Source organism: Nycticebus coucang, chromosome 9 (assembly GCF_027406575.1).
Source record: "Nycticebus coucang isolate mNycCou1 chromosome 9, mNycCou1.pri, whole genome shotgun sequence".
Lineage (NCBI taxonomy): Eukaryota > Metazoa > Chordata > Mammalia > Primates > Lorisidae > Nycticebus > Nycticebus coucang.
Genome location: NC_069788.1, coordinates 44,757,362 through 44,777,944, shown reverse-complemented (window position 1 = coordinate 44,777,944; position 20,583 = coordinate 44,757,362). Strand labels below are relative to the sequence as shown.

General features: G+C 41.7%; 2 protein-coding genes and 1 pseudogene across 11 annotated transcripts in view; 1 reads left to right on the top strand and 2 right to left on the bottom strand.

Moving 5' to 3' along the window:
• Positions 1–1,424: 1,424 nt before the first annotated feature.
• On the bottom strand, positions 1,425–16,490 carry TAF11 (TATA-box binding protein associated factor 11). 2 transcript variants are annotated; one of them, XM_053603254.1, is made up of 5 exons: positions 16,242–16,489; positions 6,010–6,158; positions 3,187–3,274; positions 2,704–2,800; positions 1,425–2,079 (listed from the first exon to the last, which is right to left on the bottom strand). In XM_053603254.1, exons 1-5 carry the CDS (start codon positions 16,410–16,412, stop codon positions 1,949–1,951), a joined length of 636 nt encoding a protein of 211 aa, XP_053459229.1. In that variant the 5' UTR covers positions 16,413–16,489; the 3' UTR covers positions 1,425–1,948. The 2 variants fall into 2 exon arrangements, with proteins under 2 accessions (XP_053459229.1, XP_053459230.1); XM_053603255.1 differs by lacking the exon at positions 2,704–2,800 and having other exon boundaries at positions 16,242–16,490.
• Positions 9,648–13,683, bottom strand: LOC128594431 (beta-1,3-galactosyl-O-glycosyl-glycoprotein beta-1,6-N-acetylglucosaminyltransferase-like; annotated as a pseudogene).
• A 1,179-nt stretch (positions 16,491–17,669) lies between the features above and the next one.
• ANKS1A (ankyrin repeat and sterile alpha motif domain containing 1A) overlaps positions 17,670–20,583 on the top strand; it is a 230,548-nt gene continuing 227,634 nt past the window's right edge. For 2 of the 9 annotated variants that reach the window (XM_053603237.1, XM_053603236.1), the window contains exon 1: positions 17,670–18,016. In XM_053603237.1, the coding sequence (XP_053459212.1) occupies positions 17,826–18,016 (191 nt within the window). In that variant the 5' untranslated portion in view covers positions 17,670–17,825. The remainder of the gene's footprint in view (positions 18,017–20,583) is intronic. The other 7 variants (XM_053603230.1, XM_053603229.1, XM_053603235.1 and 4 more) reach the window with 5 other exon arrangements.

Below are 20,583 nucleotides of genomic sequence, written 5' to 3'. Positions count from 1 at the left end.
AGATACTTTAAAGTATTGTCATAGTAAATAGGAACTTTCCATTCCAAACCTTTATATCAGGTTTTTTTTTCCCTCCTCACTTATTTAATACTTGCCTAAACTAGTAAAATCAGAAAACAAGGAAACAACTGAGCTTTGCTATATAAGTTAGTATGATGACATCTGGTTATTTGAGATCTATAAAAGCTGTGTCATTGTGATTTATCAGTCATCAACGGCCACAGAAATTGGTGTGATGCACTGTTCTTTCAGAGACTAAGGCCTTCATCTGGTTGTTCCCCCATCTTCTGTCAGAATAGAAAGATTCCTATTCACCTTTGGATAAGTATAGATAATAGCACTATTATCGAATGGGGATTACTTTCCACCTGACATAGGGGAAATACATATATAACCTTTAGCAGTGAAGCTTTGCTAAGTGGCCAGACTTGGGATTTGATCTTCCTCCTTTGTTAAGTTCAGCCTTATTCAGTATTTAACTGCAATAGAACAGTTACCTTTAACTGTTAAAAAAAACCCCTGAGAGAATATCTTTTTTGTAAGTTTATTAGTTTTTGGTCAAGATTTAGACTGAGTCTTTTTTTTTTTTTTTTTGTGGTTTTTGGCCGGGGCTGTGTTTGAACCCGCCACCTCTGGCATATGGGACCGGCGCCCTACTCCTTGAGCCACAGGCGCCACCCCTAGACTGAGTCTTTAAGCATTTCTTTGTGGAGTGCCTCAATTGTCTTTTCCATTGGCTAAGTACATGTTTAAAGCTATGAGTTTTAATGTAAGGTTGTTTATAAGTCAGACTTGCCCAATTTTCTGAGTCTAAGATGTTTCCCCACTCAGGGTGCTAAAACAGAATTGGAATCTTTATTAACAGATGCTCAGGAAAGCTTCAAAAGAGAACAGGTTCAAGACCCTTCTCCCTATGACACTGAATGGTAGAGATGAAAGAATTAGAGATTGTCAATTATATACAATAGCCTTATAACTTCTAATCACTGTCAAAAAAAGGTCACTACATTCCTCTCTATTTGAAAAAAAAACAATGAGAATGTATCTGATGAACTGGAAATCTTGGTCAGTATTGGGAAATTTTAATGTTGCAGTATTAAACTTTGAGTGTACTGGTTCTGTGAACCACCTGAGAAAAAGCAAATTAAACTTACTAAACAAAATTGGTTGTGGTATATCTGTTTATAGGAATCTGAAATACATGGGCTTTTATATTGTTTGCATAGTGCTTGAAGTGCTTTCTTTTATTTCTTTTTTCTATATAATTTGTCTTTAATGACGTATTCTTTTATGAAAAAAATTCTAATGGTTCTGCTAGAAAATGAGAAGGGTTCAAATTTTCACAAAAAAGCCAAGACCAATTTTATTGGGATACCTAAAAGAATAACAAACTTTGCACCATTCCACTAGAAAAAGAATATACATTTGGCAAATTGGAAAACAGTTTAATGATAACTCAACAAAATCCATAAGAGAATCTTAAATCCTTATAAGCACAAATTATTACTACTGCTACCATTACGTTCCTCACGATAGGGGATCACAAGTCAAATGTTCTGATGGTTTCATCTACTTAAAACCAGACATTGGAAAAAACCTATCTTAGCATCTTAATTTAAGCTTCAATGTGAAACCATGCTGTCTCAGAAAGGTTTTCTCTCTCTGAAAGCTTTCCTGTCCAGAAGATAGTTAAGGCCCAGGCACCTTTCTTCCAACTAGCGAAGAGACAAATACCTCAAAATACCCTAAGAGGTCCCAAAATTTGTCAAGAGAAGTATGAAACAAGCTGTATGCCTTCTGGGTATACAGATATTAGCGTTTTGAGAAAAATACTAAAATCATGAAATCCTTGGACTAGAGATACTAAAGCACCAGCGCAGAATGTCTCATTTATAGGAAGTCTGGAATGTACTTCTTCTGTCAGTAATAGGTATTTCTAGATTTTGGTCTAGAAGAAGATAATTTTTTTGTGCTTCGAGTTAGGGATTTGTCCCTTTGACTTTAACCTTCGAACAGCCTCCCTCATATGTTTGGGTTGTAGTGGTGGCATTTCTCCCCACTTCTCACACACATCCAGGGCTAAATAGAACAAACAGAAAAGTTTCATTATCACACAATAACTTATCACATAATTCTTTTGAGTCCTGTTAATTATTGTTAACCTTTTTTAAGTCTGCTAAGGAAATCAAGTTTTTCCCTAATGGAATGCTATAAAATGTATGTTAGCTTTAGCATATCTCATATCATAGGCAACAGTTTAAAACATATCTCCTGCTTAAAAAAATAAAAAGATTTTACCAGCTAGAGATTAGTAATGGGAAACTGCCAGGCTTTTTACTCAATAAGACAGGGCAGTTCTCAGGGGTCACACCAAAAGGGACAACTCACAGGTCATTGCTGGTGATTGCTTTTCTTGTTATCTTTACTTTTGGCAGCAGAAATGAGCAAAGTCCACTGGAGAAAATACAAAGTCTGCTTCTGTTACCTTGGGCTAAGGATAGGAATCAGGGAGGGGATTTCCTAGATGGTGCCTTATCCCACAGTATTGAAACTTTCCAGGAATAATGGTCATGCTCTCCTGAATATGAGGCTCCCCATTTGGTCAACTTCTAGCACAAATGGAAACTCCCATAGGTGCTTTAAGTTCTGTAGTATAAAGACCACTACAGGTGTAATACAGTATTTGTAACCAACACTACTTACCTTCTTCTACGACTTCCCCAACGAAAACCTTGGAAATACCAGACATGGCAATAACAACATTCTGAGACACAGAGGTGCCAGTGATAGACTGGATCAGCTTGAAAGAAGGATAAAGACTGTGATTAAGATAGTCAAAGACTACCTTAAGAGTCTATCTTTGAAACAGAGTCCCAGTAAATGAACTCTGCACAGAAAAAGTGTTCACTAAAGGTTGCATGCTGAAATTGAAACCATTAAAAACAAGAATACAAGCATGTAATGACTTGCTTTATATGCTCAGACACTATCCCTAATATATAAAACTGAAATGGGTCAGATAATTGAAAGGCATATTATTTTTATTTTGCTGTCTAAATAATCCACTGAATTGCCCAGTACTCACTCCAAAATGACAATAGATATGCCTTTGTCTGGTTTAGTTCTATATACAATGGAAATGAAGTGTGGTGGTCCATCCTTACCCTTTTATTTGTTCATCCTTACCCTTTTAATGGCTGCCTTAGGGAAAGCTGATCGGCGATACATTTCATAACGGTTCAGCTGCTCCTCAGAAAAAGAAGAAACCAGGATTCTAAACAAAGATTCAGGTAATTAAGTTGGCTTATAAAAATGATTACTTAAGACACATTATCAAGTCAATAAAACAAGTCTCAGATAATTAAAAGATGAATTCTTGAGAGGTCAATGTCATTGGGCTTGGTGCTTATAAGGAACGGAGATAATAACATTTCTACTTTAAGGGAACTTGAAAAAATGTGAAATACAACTTCCTTTCTTACTTATTAAGAACACAAACTTAAACAATGCTAAGTTACTGTGTCATATAGACTCTGTCTTCAGCATTAGGCTCTCTTTCCCATAACATATCTCCTGCTTAAAAAAATAACATTATTATATTATAATCAAGACAAGGTCTTGTTTTCCTATAACAGTATCTTACTACATTTTACATTGATGGTAAAAATTTAATATATAGGGTGGTGCCTGTGGCTCAAGGAGTAGGGCACTGGCCCCATATACCAGAGGTGGTGGGTTCAAACCTGGCCCTGGTCAAAAACTGCAAAAAAGAAAAAAATTCACTAGAAAAAAAAATTTAATATAGAAATTTATATTCAAATCAGTGGTTTTCAATATAACAGATTTGAGGGAAAATATGTACAGAATACATGGAGGCTGAGCACGGTGGCTCATGCCTATAACCTTAACACTCTGGAGGCTGAGATGGGTGGATTGCTTGAGCTCAGGAGTTGGAGACCAGGAGTTGGAGACCAGTTGGAGACCAATGGGGTCTCGCTCTGAGCAAGAGCGAGACCCCATTCTCTACTAAAATAAAAAAATTAGTGGGTGGCACCTGTGGCTCAGTGAGTAGAGCACCAGCCCCATATCCCATGGGTGGGGGGTTTGAACCAAGCCCCAGCCAAACTTCAACAACAACAACAACAAAAAATTAGCTGGGCATAGTGGTGCACGCCTGTAGTCTTAGCTGCTTGGGAGGCTGAAGCAAGGGGATCGCTTGACCCCAGGAGTTTGAAGTTGCTGTGAGGTAGGACACCATGGCACTATACCCAGGGTACAGAGTAAGACTGTCCCCCACCCAAAAAAAAGAAAAAAAAATACATGGAAAAAAGCTAATAACCTTAAAATTAATTACTTGAAATAAGTAAAAGGATAGCCATATCAGGTGTCACTCATAGCTCAGTGGGCAGGGCGGCAGCCACATACACTGAGGCTGGTGGGTTCGAACCCGGCCCGGGCCAGCTAAAACAACAATGACAACTGAAACACCACCACCAAAAATAGCCAAGGGTTATGGCAGGCATCTGTAGTCCCAGCTACTTGGGAGGCTGAGGCAAGAGAATCGCTTAAGCCCAAGAGTTTGAGGTTGCTGTGAGCTGTGATGCCATGGCACTCTACCCAGGGCAACAGACTAAGACTGTCTCCAAAAAAAAAAGATAGCCATATCAATTTTAGAAGATAAGCAAAGACATTAACAGGAAATTAAAAAGAAAAAAAAAAGGAAATTTACAAAAATACCAATGGTCAATGGAGATAAAAAAATTACCCGTTAATGAAGGAAATTATAAACTAAAACAAGATAACATTTTTCATAAATCAGATAACTTAGAACAGCATTAGTAAAAATGTAGGGACACAAATTCACACATGCTAGTAGGGGGTGAATGAAATGGAACACCTTTTTAGAGAGGAATTTGGAAATACAGTAGAACTGCCATAGTTAACGACCTCCCTGCATTGACCACTTCCTTAAGTTGATCTAATTTTCACAGACTGGACATGTATTATATGTACGTTTTGGTACAGTAGGCCTAGTTCCTTATATTGACCAGTTTGTTATAGTCCCTTGGGTGGTAAACTTACAGAGGTTCTACTCTATGTATGAAAAGGCTTTGACAATGTACCAACACAGTAAACATTCATCATACATCATGTAAAAAACAGGTTACAAAACAGTATTTGAAGCTGAGTGTGGTGGCTCATGCCTACAATCTTAGCATTCTGGGAAGCTGAGGCAGGAGGATTGATTGAGGTCACGAGTTTGAGACTAGCTTGAGTATGAGCAAGACCCCATCTCTACCAAACAGGAAAATTAGCTAGTCATGGTACTGTGTGCCAGTAGTCCCAGTTACTCTGGAGGCTGAGGAATTCAGGAGTTTGCAGTGAGCTATGATGAGGCCATAGCACTCTGGCCAGGGTGACAGAACAAGTCTCTTTCTTGTCTTTAAAACAAAATGGTAATTGTCATTTTTGAAAAAAAAAAAAAAAAAAAAAATTATTTGTAGAAATACATGGATAGAAAGTATGTTGTATTAGCAGTGTGTATCTCTTGGTGGTATGGTGGTTTTCTTTCTTTTTTTTTTTTTTTAAGACAGAGTCTCACTTTGTTGCCCCCAGTAGAGTGCCATGGCATCACAGCTCACAGCAACCTCAAACTCCTGGGCTCAAGTGATCCTCTTGTTTCAGCCTCTCAAGTAGCTGGGACTATAGGCGCCTGCCACAATGCCTGGCTATTTTTAGAGACGGGGTCTTGCTTTTGCTCAGGCTGGTCTCAACTTGTGAGCTCAGGCAATCTATCTGCCTCGGCCTCCTAGAGTGCTGGGATTATAGGCGTGAGCCACCATTGCCCAGCTGGTATTTTTTATTTTCACCTATTTATATTTTCTATAACATACTGCACTAATTATTTTGAGTTTAAAAAAGAAAAAAGAATTTTAAAGGCCAAAAAAGTTTTATTATATTTGTCTGGTTAAGTTCGAGCACTGAAATGGGGAATGCTAAGCGACTTACTGCATCTTCTGAATCTCATCTTCATCCACTTTTTGCTTCTTCTCTTTCTTTTCTTTGGTATCTATTTTCAGTTTTTTGGCTACAGGAGTTAGTAATGATGAGTCTTCCCTTTCAATTGCTGTTAAATCTGAGACATCCTGAGTCTTGAGCTGGGAAGATGATAGAAAACCTATTATATATTTGACCTACTTTCCAGGCTTGGGTAATATATAAAGACATCATCCTGTTACCAAAGAACAAATCTATTTATTGAGCAGTTTTTTGGTTGTAGACAGTTGACTGTACTAGTAAGTGTTAAGATATAATATCTCTCCTAAAGGAAGATTATTATCTTAGCTGTGGAAAGAAAACAAGCCAAATAATCCAGTTTTCCAGTTCAGCTATGATTACAGATCTAGTATCTGTTTACAAAGGCAATGAAATGCCAAGGATCATGAAAATCACTTCTCTGCATGGCCCACTCTTATCTCATCCTTTTTTTTTTTTTTTTTTTTTGAGACAGAGACTTACTTTGTCACTCTTGGTGGTACCATAGCTCACAGCAACTTCAAACTCTTGGGATCAAGTGATCTGCTTGCCTCAGTCTCCCCAGTAGCTGGGACTATAAGCATCTGCCATAATGCCCAGCTATTTTTAGAGATGGGGTCTTGCTGTTGCTCAGACTGGTCTCAAACTTGTGAGCTCAAGGAATCCACCTGCTCTGGCCTCTCAGAGTGCTAGATTACAGATGTGAGTCACCGTGCCTGGCCTCTGATCTCATTCTTATGAGGGGATGTCTGAAAAGTCCTCTCTATTCAGCCAAGTATTCTGTCTCCAGATCTATAAATCTCTTTATTGCTGATGATTCTACATGGAAAGAATACTGAAAAGGAAGACCCTTCTCATCAAAACAATGTTTCATTCAATTTGGAACCTTTTTTTTTTTTTTTGGGAGACAGAGTCTCAAACAGTCTCCTGCTAGGATTACAGGTGTGAGACACCATGCCAGCCTTCTTCCTATCCTTTAATCTTCCTGTATCATGCAAATATTTCCCAATTTTTTGAAAATAGGTTTCTTATTATTTATATCTCTTCCTCATCAGCATTTAACACAATTTTACTTATGGTAAATGTTTAATAACAATAAAAATCAAATCCAAACTTTTTCCCCCTCCAACTTTTTTTGGGGGGACAGAGTCTCACTATGTCACCCTGGGTAAAGTGCCATGGCGTCACAGCTCACGGCAACCTCAAACTCTTGGGCTTAAGTGATTCTCTTGCTTCAGCCTCCCAAGTAGCTGGGACGACAGCCACCTTCCATAACACCTGGCTATTTTTTTTTTTTTTTTTTGGTTGTAGTTGTCATTGTTTGGCAGGCCTGGGCTGTATTTGAACCCGCCAGCTCCAGTGTATGTGGCTGGTGCCTTAGCCACTGAGTTATAGGCACCCAGCCTCAATTTGGAACTTTTACGTGAGTTTCTGACACGTAGTGCTTTTTTTTTTTCAGGTCAGTGTCTCACTCTGTCGCCCTGATAAGAGTGCCAAGTGCCATGGGGTTAGCCTAGCTCACAGCCAACCTCCAACTCTTGGGCACCAGTGATCCTCTTGCCTCAGTCTCCTGAGTAGCCTGGACTATGTGTGCCCACCACTATGTCCAGCTAGTTTTCTATATTTAGTAGAGATAGGGTCTCGCTCTCACTCAGGCTGGCCTCCAGGTCCTGAACTCAAGCAATCCACTCACCTTGGTCTTCCAGAATGCTAGGATTACAGGTGCAGCCTTCTTCCTATCCTTTAATCCTACTGTATCATGCAAATGTTTCCCAATTTTTAGAAGATCAGTTTGTTTCTTATTATTTATATCTCTTCCCCATCAGCATTTAACACAATTTTACTTATGGTAAATGTTTAATAAATGTCTGTTTCGTAACAATAAAAATCAAATCCAAACTTCTCCTTCAACTTTTTTTGGGGGGACAGAGTCTCACTATGTTACCCTGGGTAGAATGCTGTGGCGTCACAGCTCACAGAAACTTCCAACTCTTGGGCTTAAGTGATTCTCTTGCCTAAGCCTCCCAAGTAGCTGGGGCTACAAGCACCTGCCTCAACACCCAGCTTTTTCTTGGTTGTAGGTGTCATTGTATGGCAGGCCCAGGCTAGATTTGAACCCACCAGCTCTGCGGTGGGTATGTGGTTGGCACCCTAGCCACTGAGTTTCAGGCACCGAGCCCTTCCCCTCCAACTTAATACAGAATCTTAACTATATTAGAAAACTCATTAATGAGATTTAATTGTTTCCCTTAAAGAGGAATTCAAGATTTGTGGGGTTGGTGGGAGTGAAGGTAGTTTGATGGTGGGAGTGGATATATATATATATATATATATATATATATTTTTTTTTTTTTAGACAAAGTCTCACTTTGTTGCCCTTGGTAGAGTACCATGGCATCATAGTTCACCGCAACCTCAAACTCTTGGGCTTAAGTGATCCTCTTGCTTCAGCCGCCCAAGTAATGGGGACTATAGGTGCCCACCACAATTCTCAGCTATTTTTTTAGAGACAGTCTTGCTCTTGCTCTTGCTCATGCTGTTCTCCAACTCCTGAACTTAAGCAATCCACCAGCCTCAGCCTCCCAAAGTGCTAGGATTACAGGTGTGAGCCACCATGCCTAGCCTGAGAGAAGATATCTTTGACAATCTTTTCAGTTGCTTTCTAGTTACTGATTTATACAAGTTTTCTATTCTCTTTGGCTTTAATTTTGGAGATTTATATTTTCCTAAATGTCATCCATTTTTCTTAGATTTTCACACTTATTTGGCCTAAGCTTAAACATTAAATTTTCTTTTTTTTTTTTTTTTGGCCGGGGCTGGGCTTGAACCCGCCACCTCCGGCATATGGGACCGGCGCCCTACACGTTGAGCCACAGGCGCCGCCCTAAATTTTCTTTTTTTAATATCTTTATGATTATTTGCTGCTATAAATTTATTCACCCAGGAAAATGGTCATATTTAAAATTCTCAAAATAATTTTGGCACAGGCTAAATCTTTTCATTTTGTTAAGTCCCTGAGGTCTTTTTTTTTTTTTTTTTTTTGTAGAGACAGAGTCTCACTTTATGGCCCTTGGTAGAGTGCCGTGGCCTTACACAGCTCACAGCAACCTCCAACTCCTGGGCTTAAGTGATTCTCTTGCCTCAGCCTCCCGAGTAGCTGGGACTACAGGCGCCCACCAGAACGCCCGGCTAGTCCCTGAGGTCTTTTAACAGGCTGATTTTTTACATGGGCCTCTTCCCCAGCACCCCCTCTCCAAAATGCCTTGCTGCCTCCCCTGGCCTCATAGCTACTTTATTTCTCCCTCATATTAACCTTAGGACATTTAATTCTGTAACCTTTCTAACCAATTGTGCTCTGCAGAAACCATGCGACTTCTTAATGTAAACACTTAAAGAGTCCCTGTCCCCAAAAGGATCCCATATAATAATAATTATTTTTCTTTTGCAGTTTTTGGCCAAGGCTGGGCTTGAACCCGCCACCTCCGGCATATGGGGCTGGTGCCCCACTCCTTTGAGCCACAGGCACTGCCCTAATTTTTCTGTTGCTTATTGACAAAGAAGAGGAACCAGATAGAGCACATTCTGGCTTTTTTTTTTGGTTTTTGGCCGGGGCTAGGTTTGAACCTGCCACCTCCGGCATATGGGACCGGCACCCTACTCCTTGAACCACAGGCGCCGCCCAATAGGGCACATTCTGTATAGAAATATACTCTTTCTTATCAACCCGAAAATTGCCTACTGTGGTCAGTGTTTTAATGTCTCCAAACCTTTATGCCTCAGGTGCTCATCCAAACACCGGATGGCAAAGTGGTCAGCTTCCAAGTCAAACTTACTGGCAGACAAGTGATGAGTGTGCAACATTCAATTCAGGTCTCCAGCTCCAAATATGCACACCGAGTGCACATGGACCCTGTCGCAAGGTGGGCAGGGAGCGCCCTTAGATATATCATCCTCAGGTTGGTATTCGGGTATCTGGGTTCGTTCCTGCTACGAAGATCTTTACGGGCTTCCTCACATTTCTGCAGGGACTCAAAGATCCCGGAAGAGCTAACAGCTGAGAGTAGGCTGCAGTGGATCCATCACAAATGCTTGACCCAATCTTGATCCCAAAGCCTGAGATGGTAACAGTAAAATTCAGAAAGTGCACTCAGTGGACACCTCATGCACTTGAATCTTCACAAATGCTCACTGAAGAAGATTCGCAAGATGTTTCAGACTCCTCACACAACTTCTCAGAAACGTTAATGAAGAACCTTAGTAAACTGTCTCTCAACCTGGGCAACGATTTCCCTCCCTCTCTACCAGAAGGTTTTACCCAGTAACAGGATAGCAAGAGCATCTTCCAGGATATTAGAGATGGCTGGCCTCTTATAAGGCGGAGGAGTGCGGATGTTGTTATCTGTGCAGAGAGAACGGCTGGCAAGACTGAGATATATTTTAATAAGTTTTCTTTGCTTGGAAGATGACTGAAAGACACTGGACTTAAGAGAGTTCAGAATGACTATAGTAAATCATTCAAATGTTGCTGCAGTTATTCTGTCTCACAATTGGGATCCTTCTGAAAATGCTATGAATGATGACACTGAGCCAAATTCACCAAAAAACATTCTTGCAGTTTTGGTTTTTGCTGGTACTTTTATTCAGCAAGTTGAAAAAGCTTGCTAAATAAGGACATAGGATGTATACCAATAATTCTGATAACCTACAATGAGTTCTGTAAGGTTTTTTCTAGTATCTTTTCCTTATTACTTCAATACTAGTAACTGATGAAGGGAGCTGTGTAGTGTGCATGTATTTGAATAACCAGTATACTTTAACTCTACTTTTTGATTTGACCCCAAGAATCACCAATAGGTCTCAAGTATTTCCATGAGTCTGCACAATAAAGAATTTCCAGCAAAGTAACTTGTGGGAAAAGAATGTGAAGGAAACATTCGGCAGTTTGGCTAGAGCTTAATAATTAATTATATTTTCTGGTTTTCAAAAACTTCAATGAAAGGAAGTTTTGATGTGTTGTATCTTCTTTGTAGTAGCAAATAAGCGTGTGTGTAGCAAAACAATAAAATTGACATCTGAGTACCTTTAAAAAAAAAAAAAAAGAAAGAAATATCACCCTCAAAGTATTGCCACTTTACAAACCTGGCCACTGCAGCACGCCAGCCAAGTTGTACTTACAGCTCAAGGAGAGTGAGCCAGGGATTTTTGGGATCCTTTGGATAATGGCCCAGAGATACTCATCTGGCTATGAAAGTTCTGCACCCACTCCATAAACTTTTGGATTTTTTCACTCTCTTGCACATATTCCCTACTGACTACAAAATAGGCACTGCCTAAAAAAAAGAGGTATTTCAAGTGGAGGATGCATTTTGACAGTCCCTATGTTGGTCAGTTTTCCATTAACCATTGCAAACCACTTCGTCCACCTTTCTTCTTTATTGGGTGTCATCTTTTTGGTTTCAAGATTGTTTTCACCCATGAAAGACTTGAGCTTCCTGACAATATCTAAGTTGGTTTTAATAGGAGAAGCCATACTACAAAGATTTATCAAGTACTACTAGTCTGCACATATTCTGTAGAGGTTCTTCACGCAGGTGAGATCAGCCCGAACCTAGCTCCATGATGCACACACGTGCACACTCTTCAACTGGCCAAAAAGACATTATTGAAACAGGATGCAATGCCCATCACTACAGAAGAAGGCCGCCTCTCATTTTCTGTCCACATGAATGAAATAGAAGTTCTGAAGCACATAGATGGCCCTAAGAAGCCTGTCAAGTATTTTGATTTTATGCTGAACCACTACAGAATATGCTACTGGAAACCTTGTCCCTTCTTTAGTAAGGGGTTTCATAATATATTTGTACCTCTTGATGAAAGAAGTATAGTCACTGGTCACATTCATATAGTCATGAGGTGTCCACTGACTGCACTTTCTGAATTTTACTGTTAGCATCTCAGGCTTTACTTTTTGGATTTCATCTGTGTTGCCCTGCAAAACTCTGGTGAAATTAATATTATTATTAGGATTCTCTCCAACAAGCTCCAAGTGTCTCATGCTTACAAATTCAGGCTTTTTTTGTTTTTGTAGAGACAGAGTCTTACTTTATCACCCTCGGTAGAGTGCCGTGGCCTCACACAGCTCACAGCAACCTCCAACTCCTGGGCTTAGGCGATTCTCTTGCCTCAGCCTCTCAAGTAGCTGGGACCACAGGTGCCTGCCACAACACCCAGCTATTTTTTGGTTGCAGTTTGGCCGGGGTGGGGCCAGGTTTGAACCCACCACCCTCGGTATATGGGGCTGGCACCCTACCCACTGAGCCACAGGCGCCGCCCTACAAATTCAGGCTTTTGATGAATCCTTACAACAGAGAAGGTGACTAGGGAAAAAACCAGGACCACAAAGTAGTATTTAGTGGGATAAGAAGAAAAATCTTCTCTACAGCAACTTCTTCAGCATTTCAAACAATAATCAGGGATTTTCCTTTGTTAAAAGAAGTCTTCCAGACTTCAAGGGCTGATAATTTTCTCTCCATAGCAGCCTTGACAGTCATTGGTTTCCATTTATCATAAGTGCAAAGGCATCTTAGAATAAGGAGCAGCAAATTTAGCAGGATTTTTTTTTTTTTTTTTGAGACAGAGTCTCAAGATGTTGCCCTAGTTAGAGTGCCATGGCAGCATAGCTCACAGCAACCTCCAACTCTTGGGCTCAAGTGATCTTCTTGCCTCAGTTTTTCTATATCTAGTAGAGATGGGGTCTTGCTTTTTCTCAAGCTGGTCTCGAACTCGTGAGTTCACAAGATCTACCCGCCTTGGCCTCCCAGAGTGCTAGGATTACAGATGTGAGCCACTGTGCCCGGGCAGCACATTTAGCATTAAGGAAAGTTTGGACCATTCAGTGCTCTGATTCCAGGCAACATCCTGTGCCCATTCAGAGTACTTCTTACGCTGTCAGATGTCTTACATGTGCCAGGCATCCTGCAATGGAAATATGTTCCATGAAACTTTTTAAAAATCTCCACTGGGTGGCCTGTAATGCCCAGTGGGATCTACAGGAAATCTCAACCACTGTGGAAGATGGGAAGAGGAGAAATGTAACAAGCAAGGGTGCTCGTGTTTTATTACGCATCATGAAAATGCTCTGGCACGAGTGTCTGGCCAGGGAGGCACGGGGAGTGCACTCCTTGCCCACTTCCTAAATTTTTTATTTTTTGAGATAGAGTCCAAGTTGTTGCTTTGGGCAGAGTGCTGTGGCATCATAGCTCACAGCAACTTCCAACTCTTGGGCTCAAATGATCCTCTTACCTCAGTTTTTCTATTTTAGTAGAGATGGGTCTCAATTTTACTCAGCCTGGTCTCGAACTCATGAACTCAAGCTATTCATCCGCCTTGGCTTCCCCCCACCTCTTAAATTTTTTAATAACTTTAAAGATATCCATATCCGTAATTACAGCCCCCTTTTCTCATTTGGTAATGTTGTACATTTATATCTCAAATAACCAGTTCTTAATTTTATAATTTCTTTTTTTTAAGGACTAATTCATTAGTATCTATTTTTATTTTTACTAACTTTTTGTTCCTACGCTCATCTACTTAATTTTGTTATCTTTTCTTTGTTAATAAAACTATGTAAAGCTATGAATTTTTTTCTAAATAAGGCTTTGGTTAAATACCATAGAATTTGATATGGCCTGTTATAATTCTACTTTTCTTTTTTTTTGAGACAGAGTCTCACTATGTCACCCACGGTAGAGTGCTATGGTGTCACAGCTCACAGCTACCTCAAACTCTTGAGCTTAAGCGATTCTCCTGCCTCAGCCTCCAAGCAGCTGGGACTACAGGCACCTGCCACAATGCCCAGAGATTTTTAGTTGCAGTTGTCATTGTTTGTTAGCTGGCCCAGGCCAGGTTCAAACCTGCCAACTTCAGTGGTATGTGGCTGGCGCCATAACCACTGTGCTACAGGCATGGAGCCAGTTCTACTTTTTCTTAATAGATACTAGTATGGATGCAGAGAGAATAGAAAGCTTATTTACAAGGTCTGATAATTATGTTCACAAACTCATCCTACAACAAGTGCTACATACCTCACTGCTGAATAGCACTATGGTCACCTTTTAAGTACTTCCCTGGGGAAGCTATGCACCAATGCCACCCTTCAAAGCAATTTTAGAATTATTTTACTGGAATGACCATCACAGCTATGATCGTACAGCACACCAAAACATGCAACAACAATAACGAATGCCTCTCAGCAAGAATTGTGATACTACGACCATGCTGACATGAACACAGCTGTGAGACACTGATACATCAAGATTATGAAACCTTACTGAATTGTTTGTACAGTGCAGCCAATGTAAACGCATGGCAGCAAGTTCGTGAACTTAACTGTCAGACCTTTGTAAGATGACAGCTCTGATTGTCATTCCAGAGAAAGAGTTCCAAGACTGCTGTGAAGGGCAGTCTAGGTGCTGGTATTGGTGCACAGCTTCCCAAGCGGAGTACTTTGAAGGTGACTGTAGTGATATTCAGCAGTAAAGTATTGTAGCTGTAGCACTTTTTTAAGGAAAAGCGTTCTCAAACTTAATTGTCAGACCTCGTGTTGTTGGTGGGACTGCAAATTAGTACAACCTCTATGGAAAACAGTTGGACAGTCTTCAAAGAAATAAATGCAGACCTATCATTCGATCCAGCAATCCCACTGCTGGGTATTTATTTACTCAAAAGGAAAAAAGTACTTTTATCAAAAAGACACCAGCACCTGAATGTTTATCATGGCACAATTCACAATCGCAAATGCAAAGATGTGGAATCAACTTAATTGCCTATCAATTCATGAGTATATAAAGAAAATGTGATGTGTACGTGCACATATATACCATGGAGCACTAGTCAGCCACTGCAAGGAATTAAATGTCTTTTGAAGCAACCTGAATGGAACCAGGTAAATTTATCTCAGGAATGGAAAAACAAACACCACATGTACGCACTAACAGTTGGGAGCTAAGCACAGGTACACACATGCACAAAGAGAGATAAAGGACATTAGAAACCAAAAAAGGGACAGGATAGACAGGTGAGGGATAAAACTTACCTATTGGGTACCATGAACACTATTCTGGTGATGGGTACACTAAAAGCCCTGACTGAAGGATTATACAAGGTATCCATATAACAAAAACATTTGTACATCCTCCATCTTTTGGAATAAAAACAAATAAATTAGAATTGTGTGTGTGGTCTGGCACATGATTGATTTTTAAATATGTTTCAAAAGTATCACAATTTTATCCTCTGTTGGGTGCGAATTTTGGTATGTAGTGAACTCTCTAGTGGACTAAACTAATTATTCAAATCCTTTCTGTCCCTGAGACCTGTTTTAAAGTTTCCTTCCTACAATAGTTTTGTCACATTTTTCTTTTTCTAAAAGTTCTTACTTCATATGTAATTTGATGCAACTTTATGCTCCGAAATGCTATTTCCATTTAATCTAATGTTCAACTTCACAATCTCTTAAGGGATTTTCTAAGTCCCCAAGATTCTACCTCTAGAAATGGAACCCAGAGAACACTAAGATTCTCTTCCCTTGGCTGATGCTGAACTAGGCAACGCTGTTGAGCTCTAAGGGTGGTACAACTAATGGATTTGGTGTTTTTATGCTACAGAGACCCTGGACATTAACATCCAGGTCACTAGTAGTAATCAAATGTCCCAAGAGTGTTAAGAACATGATTCAACAAGGAGCTGCTACAAAACTTCCCTCTGACAGATCTGGTCATCTCTAACAGGAACCATACTGCGGCAAAAGGAGTACTACGAATCCTGGATTTTAGCTCTTGCACTGGATTCCAATTTCCTCACCAGGAAAACCAAAAACTATTTAAAACTCCCCTAGAAGTAGTTTTAGTCTCTAAAAGGAAGAATTTAAAAATACTGACCGAGTGCTTGGGTGTCTGGATCCGAACTAGCACTAGAGTTCTGTTTTTATTTTATTTTTTACCCCACCCCCTCGCTCCTTCCCTCTCTCTGCTCTTAAAGAGTTCTGTTTTGTCCCCTCCCTACTCGTTCAAAATTTCAGATCTAAAGGGAGTCGTGGTGAGTTCGAATTCTTAAAACTTGGGAAGGTCAAATCAGGAAGCCTAGCGAGCAGCCAGTAACACAACTTCAGTTTATTTTTCCAGCCTCACCAACATATCTCTTCCTACCTCGCCTTCCTCCACCGCAGCTTCTTTCAAGTCCGCATCTCCGTCTCCCTCCGTTTCCTCTGGGATTCTATCGGCATCGGTAGCTCCCAGCTCCCTGGGAGCAGCGACCGTTTCGTCTGACTCCTTCGTCTCTCCACCTTTGTCAGTGGGCGACTCTCGGGCATTGTCCATCTGGAGCAGAATTACAGGTTTACCGGACGCACTAGCACTAGCTCCAGGATCCTGAACTACACAGGTCAGGAACTTACTTCCTGAGGTCGCGACGTGATGACATCACCCCTACCACTCCGCGGAGGGGCCATTTTGAGGCGCGCGCAGAGCCCTTCGAGGCTTGGTTTTAACTTTGGTTTGGTAAAGGTGGAGGGAGGGAAAAATTATTAAATGAATATATAAATGAATATAAAATTCATTTTATATTATGAATCCTCCTCCTTTGGAAAGCAGTATTTGTTAAGGAGCGTGGTTTTGTTTACTAAAAGACTTTCCGCCTTGATAAAAATCCAACATGGGTTAATCTCTTCCTTAACCTGTTTCTGAAGGGAAAGGTGGGGAACGGAAGAAACTCAATTCTGTTGAATACCAGTGTCGTGGAATGCGGCTACCTTGGATTAGGAAACTTTTGTAACCTTGTATATTTCAACTAGACCAGGGGGGCCTTTGTTAACATTCAATTATCAGCATTTCCCTTCTATTCCGCAAGCACCTTTAAAAAGTCACATAGCTTCAGCAAAATGGATAGTCCCATTTATTCGCTCCACAACTATTGACCGCGTACCTCGACTTAGCAGTTCTAGTACCAGGGAACAAAACAGGCATAGTTTCTATCCAATTAAGTGCTTCTTCCAGTTCATCGGTACTCAAGATTGGGATTGGTTTCACAAACCTGACCTTTCCAAGTTAGTTTGCTTATTTCATCAAAACTAAAAGGAAACCCTATAGAGAGGGAGGTTGCTTGTTTGCGTTTCTCTTTAAAGAGCCATTTCTTTGAGAAGATGAAGTGGCGAGGATATTTCCATTAAATTTTTTTCCTCTCTTCTCTCATTGAAGTATGAGGGGCAGGGCGTTTCATTCACCCCTGGAGCTAGGTCCCCACATCTATTACATACTTGATTTGTAAGAACGGACTTGGAAATGTAGGTGCGCCTTACCACATTTCTCTTTGTTTCTGCACTCCCTGTACATGTTAACCGTATTTCCTACCCGTGGAGGTCCCAAAACCTTTAGAGAAGGAGCACACTTCGGAAGGTGAGTCCAGATGGGCCCAGTTTGCCCTTCCACATATACAATGGGGGTCCACAGGGCAGTACCCTTTTCCCCACCACAGGCCTGTCTAGGCACAGATAGATCCACCTGCGCAGGTCTGAAGAGCTCCTCCCAAGCAAGGTGGGCAAGGGGCGGGGCACGATGACGCGTGACGCCAGATCCCGGAAGTGACGCTCTCGTGGTTGGTGGGGAAGGCGGGGAAAAGGGGGGGGTTCTCCGGCGGGTTTGGGGGGTGCGTTGCCCGGAGACGGAAAGTTTGGGAACCGGAGCAGGCTAGGCGGCATCCCCGGGGAGGGGGCCCGAGGGCTGACGGCCCTGGGGATGGGGAAGGAGCAGGAGCTGTTGGAGGCGGCCCGTACTGGGCACCTCCCGGCGGTGGAGAAGCTGCTGTCCGGGAAGCGGCTCTCCTCAGGTTTCGGGGGCAGCGGCGGCGTCGGCGGCTCCGGGGGTGGCGGCAGTAGCGGCGGTGGCGGCCTCGGCTCTTCCAGCCACCCTCTCTCCAGTCTGCTCAGGTGGGTTCGCGTCGGGGCTGGGCCGCTGCTTGGAGACCTCCTCTACACCTCCCCCACCCCCACCCCCGTCTCTTGGGTCCCCAGAGAGTTAGGGACTCCTGAGACCCGGGCAGGGTGGGCTTGTGGCGTGCCCAAGGGAGAGGGCAGGCAGCCTGCGGGCCGGGGAGCTGGAGGCGGCGCGCTCTCCTAGCTTGGCCGGGCTGCGAAGAATGGTGGGAGTGCCCAGGTGGCAGCCTTCGCCGCATGGCTTAGCCTGGCTTCGCCCTCGTTCTCTCTGGGGTCCTGCTATTGTATCTCACCAAAGTCACTTGAGAGAGAGAGAGAAAATATATATATTATATTACATATACACGTAATATCTCTCTCACCTCCTGCACAAACTTCAGCGCTTTGCGGAATCTCGCTACTGTCCTGGGGGACGTTCTGTTGATTCCCTTCTCTTAGGAACTTGGAACCTTCCACTAGGCTGTGCAGAATTTGGCTTTTGTATTAAAATTGTCTCTGGATTTATCACGTTCCAGGTGTTCCTCTTTGAGCCTCTCTGGTGCTTGAAGCTAAAACTGGGGTTCCTTGCAGTAAAGCTCATTGGATTAGTGTATGTGGCATATACAGGATTCATGGGGGCTTATTCCTTCAGAAATAAAGGTTTAGAAAGACTTGTTTAGGAAATTGAGGAGTGCTTTAAACTTTTCCAAGGTCTCTTGTTAAAATAAACACTTGAATGTAAGCTGTAAGGATTGAGGGAAAAAGATCATTTTTGTGTGGCTTGGAAGGGAATTTGGAGGTGCTTTGTCAGTGTGAGTAAAATGTGTTGGCTCAGCAGCGTTTTCATAGACTGTTTTCTTTTCCTTCCTTGTTCTTTTGAGGTTTTTAAGAAGTGGAAGTTCATTTAGAAATGGCTTCGTTAGCTTTTGTTCCCTATTACTTGATGTAACTTCAATTTGAATGAGCTTGGACCAAGGAAGCCTAAGACTTTAATAAATTGTTAGGTTTTAAGAACTGAGTACCAACCCAGGTTTTTATAGGAAGATTTTAAAAACAACTGTAAGAGAGGAACCCTTTCCAGGAGCTTCTTTTTAGGAGGCAAAACCCAGTACTGTTTGTTGCAATTTCTCCAGCCCCTTGAACAATGCTCATAGTAGGTACTCAAGATTTGTATCAATTACAGGACAATAAGTTTCTTTCTTCTTTTTCTTTTTTAAAAAAATTATTTTCAAATAATGGTTGAAATTAAGTTTAAGGTCTGAAGCACTTATGAGTTAAATAAATTTCGAAATAAACTGATGGTGGACTTGGTTTAATTTCAATAGTTCAAAGAACAGAGACATCACTTACTGATAAGATGGAGGTCAGGGCTTCCAGAAGGAGGAGGACTTAAGCTCACCTTGAAGGATGTGAGGATTTGGTTAGCTGAAGTACGGTGGGAAGGTTCCAGGTGGACTTCCCATGGTCAGAGGCAAAGAACTGAGAAGTGAGAAAGCAAACTTAATTTGGTGCTTATTGGGCACTAGGAGAACTTCCTCCCTGGATCCTTGAGTGGTTAGGCATGATAAAAGTAAATCATTATAAATGGGCATACTTCCATCTAGCAGAATGACAGTCTTTCCTATATTTATATCGCTAGTCCCTAGGTCCGTGCCTGATGACTCACAGATGTTCAATAAATGTACATTGAATACATAAGTTGGGTTATGAATCTTTTTTTTTTTTTTTTGTAGAGACAGAGTTTCACTTTATTGCCCTCGGTAGAGAGCCGTGGCGTCACACAGCTCACAGCAACCTCCAACTCCTGGGCTTAGGTGATTCTCCTGCCTCAGCCTCCGGAGTAGCTGGGACTACAGGCGCCCACCACAACGCCCGGCTTTTTTTTTGTTGCAGTTTTGGCCAGGGCTGAGTTTGAACTCGCCACCCTCGGTATATGGGGCTGGCGCCCTGCTCACTGAGCCACAGGCGCCGCCCTGGGTTATGAATCTTAACTTTGATTACTTTTTTTTCTGGAGACAAAGCCTTACTCTGTGGCTCTGGGTAGATTGCCATGGTGTCCCAGCTCACAGCAACTGCAAACTCAGGTTCAAGCGATCCTCCTGCCTCAACCTCCCCAGTAACTGGGATTACAGGCATCCGCCACAATGCCTGGCTAGTTTTTCTATTTTTAGTAGAGACAGGGTCTTGCTCTTGCTCATGTTGGTCTCGAACTCCAGAGCTCAGGAAATCCACCAGTCTTGGCATCCCAGAGTGGTAGGATTACAGATGTGAGCCACTGCACTTGGCCTACTTTTCAGCCTCTTGATAGAGACTGGGTGTCACTACTGGAATGGTGGTGAAGAGATCATTAACATGAAAAGTGCCACAGAGCTGGGCCACCACTCCCTGCCCCTTTCTTTGATTACTTTGACACTGTGCAGTTCTAATGTCTGAGAGAGAAAGACTTTACAAGTTTGGAGTTGCCTCTGTCTCTAATGAGTTAATGATGTAGTGTTTGGAGATTCTCCAGAGTTTCCTTAATCCCTAGTATATCCTGCTGAAGTGAGAAACTTTCACGTATTTCTCTCCTTGAAGTATAGGTC

What these genes read in the sequence shown, in the direction of transcription:
- TAF11 (XM_053603254.1), bottom strand. Translation starts at nt 16,412, where the DNA reads ATGGACAATGCCCGAGAGTCGCCCACTGACAAAGGTGGAGAGACGAAG. An exon ending in GATGAGATTCAGAAGATGCA is followed by an intron (nt 3,275 to 6,009) that starts GTAAGTCGCTTA and finishes ATCTTTGTTTAG; the next exon opens with AATCCTGGTTTCTTCTTTTT. An exon ending in CTAAGGCAGCCATTAAAAGG is followed by an intron (nt 2,801 to 3,186) that starts GTAAGGATGAAC and finishes CCTTCTTTCAAG; the next exon opens with CTGATCCAGTCTATCACTGG.